Source organism: Tetrao urogallus (assembly GCF_951394365.1).
Source record: "Tetrao urogallus genome assembly, chromosome: 4".
NCBI classification, from domain to species: domain Eukaryota; kingdom Metazoa; phylum Chordata; class Aves; order Galliformes; family Phasianidae; genus Tetrao; species Tetrao urogallus.
Window position 1 is genome coordinate 29,516,403 of NC_136817.1, and position 4,659 is coordinate 29,521,061.

Below are 4,659 nucleotides of genomic sequence, written 5' to 3' on the forward strand. Positions count from 1 at the left end.
GGCTCCCCGCAACGCCCGCCCTCCCGCCGCCTTTCCCCATTCACAAAAACGCAGCGAAGATGGCGGGCCAGCGGCGAGCCCTTTTTTTGTGAATGGAGGCGGTGACGTCGGCCGCACCCGCGCGCCGCCTTCCCTCCATTCATACCCGCGGCGCGAGCCGGAGGGGCGGGGCGGCGCGGCGGGGTAGTAAAGGTTGGGCGGCGCGGGGCTGCGAGCGGCGGCCGGAGCGCGGAGCGGGGAAAGGCGGCCCCGCCATGGTGGCCCCGGAGGGGCTGCGGGAGATGGAGGGCAGCGCGCTGCGGCGTCTGGTAGGACGGGAGGAGGCGAGCGGTGGACGCTGCCTGCTGCTGGACTGCCGGCCCTTCCTGGCGCACAGCGCCGGCCACATCCGCGGGGCTCTCAACGTGCGCTGCAACACCATCGTGAGGCGGCGGGCCAAGGGGGCGGTCAGCCTGGAGCAGATCCTGCCGGCCGAGGGCGAGGTGCGGGCGCGGCTGCGCGCCGGGCTCTACACCGCCGTGGTGCTGTACGACGAGCGCAGCCCACGCGCGGAGGCCCTGCGGGACGACAGCACCGTGGCCCTCGTGCTGCGCGCGCTCCGGCGCGACATGGCGCGCGCCGACATCCGGCTGCTGGCAGGTAAACGGGGAGGGGAGCGAACGAGGGGATCGGCGCGGAGGGGGAGGCCGCCCCCACCTCGTGCGGCTCTGTCCCCGGGACCAAACGGACGCTTTGCCGCGTCCACTCGCCGTGGGGAAGGCCTCGGGGGGCCCGGTGCTTCTGCGGCGAGAGTCGGTGCTGAGGGTCAGGGTGGGTGTTAGGAGAAATTCCTTCTTCCGAGGAGTGGTGACGCGTTAGCACTGGCTGCCCAGGGAGGTGGTGCGGTCACCGTCCCCGGAGGTGTTCAAGAAACGTGGAGATGTGGCACTGAGGAACGCGGTCAATGAGCATGGTGGGAATGGGCTGGGGGTTGGACTGGACGATCTTAGATATCTTTCTAACCTTAATGATTCTATTCTTCCGTGCTCTTTGCGTGGGAGGCTGTGAGCAACCAGGGCTGCTGGGCTGGAGGATCCTTGTGAGGCTCTGTAGAAGAAAGGGTGCTCAGTGGTTTGATTCTGACTCCCTAAGAGTGAGTCTGTTTCATGGTTTACCCACAGCAGTGGTGAGAACGCATGTGCGCAGAGCAGCAAACCATTAGGAGGTTTTGATGGATGGAGCAGGAGCACAGTGAGGGCTCATTGAGAACCTGCTTTGGGTGTTCAGCCGTGAGTTATCGCTTTGCTGGGAGCTGAAAGCGCTTGGGAGGGTCCTGGGCAGCCTGACCCAGAGAGTGGCAACCAGCCCATGGCAGGGTGTTAGAACTGGATGGGCTCTGAGGTCCCTTGCAACCTAAGCCATTCTGTGGTTCTATGATGCCCCTGTGGTTCTCAAGCAGGGTTGTTTGGGGTTAGTAATTCCTTATTTCTAAGAGTGAGATCTCAGTTATTTTGAGGTATGGGCCCTTAGAGTTTCAGCCCTAACACTAGAAGCCTCCTGCTTGCTTACCACAGAAATGCTAAAAAGATCCTGCTTGCTCCAGTTTTCTAAGAGTTGCACAAATCTGGCACTGTGTGTGTCCAAAGGCAAATTTATTGGGTAGCACTTTGCTAAACGGCCCTTCAGTCTGATGAGGAGCACTGAAGAGAAATCTTCCCTGTTGGAAGGGTCCCTTTGCTTTTCCCAGGAGGAAGCTCATTTTTCTACACGACCCTGGGCAGCTTTTCCATCTTATAGAATCACAGAACAGCTTGGGTTGGAGGGGATCCTAGAGTTTCCAATCTGCTGCTGTAGGCTGGTTGCAGGACTGCAAAGGGCTTTCAGGTTCTGGAAATGCAGCCTCTGCAAACTGACCTTCTTATGTGAGAGAGGTGATGCACATTTACTGGTGTGTACATTTTCCTGCAGAAGGGGCTGGAATCTTTCCTTGTGGAAGGGAAGAAAACCATAAAGGACATTGCTGAGGGGCTCCTGAGGTGCTTTGTCAGATAAGCTTGCATCCACTTGAGAGCCAGAGTTCTCATTTCCATTGCTCTTGGGAACATCCAACCTTGTTCTGTGTCAACTTAGAGCTACAGCTGGTATAAGGAATGTGTCCTGCAGCGTGTGCTCTGCCAGGTTCAGGTTGGTGAGCAGCAGTCCTGCACTTGGGATGAATCTTCAGCAGCTCTCCTGGGAGACAGTGCTCCATCTGGCTAGATTCATGGCAACATTGAAATCCCTGACTTCTGTTGGCTGTAAGGTTCTACATCAGCCAACAAGGATTTCAGCCTTGTTGATTTGATTTGCGTGAGTACAGGAAATTTGCCCAGAGGTGTTTATCTGCTGTCCTGAGAAGTCAACAGGTGGCAGCTCTGTTGGATCTTCCTCGTGGGGAGGCACAAGGTCACCTCCAATATCTCCTTGGCAGCTGCTCAAAGCAGCAAGCAGCTCTTCCACAGGCACTCACCTCTCTGTTCAGCCCACCCTGAGTCCTTGGGAGGCAGGAAAGGCTCTCTGCAGACTGGCTTTACTGTGGGTTAACTTCTACGGCCTCCTGCCTTTTGGGCTGTAGGCGCTGGGATTGAGAGAACCTCTCTGCATTTTGTATCTGAGAAAGTAGAGAATTGAACAATATGTGGTGCAGGAGGGCATTGGAGTTGCAGGTCTCTGGCAACATACCCTCTCTCCATTGTCTTGGACTACAACCTTGGCATCAACCCTTAGGTTTTGGCTGGCTGTGTCCTAAAGCAGAGGCTTGGGGCAGTTAGAAGCATTGGAGAGCTGAGGCCCATGGGAATGGCCCAGCCCAGGGGCTCCCTACTTGCTGCCAGGAGCCTGGTTGCTCTCCTCAGGGCAGCAGGCTGCTCTCCATCCCTGTAGCATCATCTAGTGGCCAAGGGCACTCAGAATACATTGGCTCCTGCTGTCCCGCAGCACTGTGAGCATGGCTGTAACACTCCTCTGGGCCTCTCTTTTTACAGGAGGTTACGAGCGTTTTGCCTCAGAGTATCCTGAATTCTGTGCTAAAACCAAGACCCCGACCAGCGTTTCGCCCCCCAGCAGCGCCGAGTCCCTGGATTTGGGCTTCAGTTCATGTGGGACCCCCCTTCATGACCAGGTACGTCCACATTGCAACACGGCCTTCCTGCTGCCCCTTGGGCCTGTAAAGTTATCCAGTTCTGTGCTCATAATCTGTTTTTTCTCCATCACAGGGTGGCCCTGTGGAAATCCTTCCCTTCCTCTACCTTGGCAGCGCCTACCATGCGGCGCGACGGGACATGCTGGATGCACTGGGCATCACAGCCCTGCTGAACGTCTCATCTGACTGCCCCAACCACTTCGAGGGGCACTACCAGTATAAGTGCATCCCTGTGGAAGACAACCACAAAGCTGACATAAGCTCCTGGTTCATGGAGGCGATTGAGTACATCGGTAAGTGCCCATTTAGAGAAGCCAGGCTGTGGTTTGCACACAGCAAAAGGAGGCCATGAGGTAGGTCCCAAGGACTGGAGCTTTAGGCTCCATCCCTGGAGGTGCTCAAGGCCAGGTCAGATGAGCCCTGGGCTGCCTGATGTGGTGGGTGGCAACCAGCCCACGGCAGGGGGTTGGGCGCAGGCAGACTCTGAGGTCCCTTCCAAGCCACGTGTGGGTGTGATGTCAGCCATCATGTGGCGGGTTGGCCAGGGGCTGGGCCTCGTTGGAAGGGTGCAGGTCTCACGTGTCACTCTCTGTTGCCCTCCAGACTCGGTGAAAGAGTGCTGTGGCCGAGTCCTTGTCCACTGCCAGGCCGGCATCTCCCGCTCAGCCACCATCTGCCTGGCCTACCTGATGATGAAGAAGCGCGTCAAGCTGGAAGAGGCCTTTGAGTTTGTCAAGCAGCGCCGGAGCATCATCTCTCCTAACTTCAGTTTCATGGGGCAGCTGCTGCAGTTCGAATCGCAGGTCTTGGCCACCTCATGCGCAGTGGAAGCTGCCAGCCCCTCAGGGACACTGCGGGAGCGGGGCAAGACCACTTCTACCCCTACCTCCCAGTTTGTCTTCAGCTTCCCCGTCTCCGTTGGTGTCCATGCCACCCCCAGCAGCCTCCCATACCTGCACAGCCCCATTACCACGTCACCCAGCTGTTAGCTTGGGGCTAAGGCCAGCCAGGCAGGTAGCACAGAGGGGCACAGAGCCCCAGGATGTTAAGCAATAGTGCCGGACACTGCCATTGACCCTGGACTCAATGTCTTTTTCGTAGAGCAATTTCTTACCTCATCTCGTACTCTTTTTTTTTTTTTTTTTTTTTTGCTTTTTATGTTGTGAAAACCACAAACCTTGATGTTGTCCAGGCTCTGTTTTGGGGGAGGAAAAAATAGTGTACCGGGTTTCCTGAAGTGCCTGGTCTGCATCTCTTCCCATCTCTACTTTATTACCTTGTTTTTCAGGAAGACAAAAAAAAAACAACAAAAAAAACCCCTCCCTTTCCATCCTGTTTCTGCTCCCAGTTCATTTGGGTGTTGACTTGGGTTGAAAAGGGAGCATAAGCTATTTCTGTTGCACAGCACTTTCCCCCCCCTTTGCACAGAGGGACACTGGTGAGTGCAGTATGTGCTGCGTACCTGAGCCAGGCACAGTGACCAGCAGTGCTGCAATAGG

At 56.6% G+C, this 4,659-nt stretch overlaps 1 protein-coding gene across 1 annotated transcript; it reads left to right on the forward strand.

Annotated features, from left to right (window-relative positions):
* Positions 1-254: 254 nt before the first annotated feature.
* Positions 255-4,149, forward strand: DUSP4 (dual specificity phosphatase 4; the record flags this gene model as incomplete). The annotated part of the gene is made up of 4 exons (XM_079534652.1): positions 255-639; positions 3,003-3,139; positions 3,234-3,453; positions 3,764-4,149. The coding sequence occupies 4 exons, from the start codon at positions 255-257 to the stop codon at positions 4,147-4,149; spliced, it is 1,128 nt and encodes a 375-aa protein (XP_079390778.1).
* Positions 4,150-4,659: the final 510 nt, after the last annotated feature.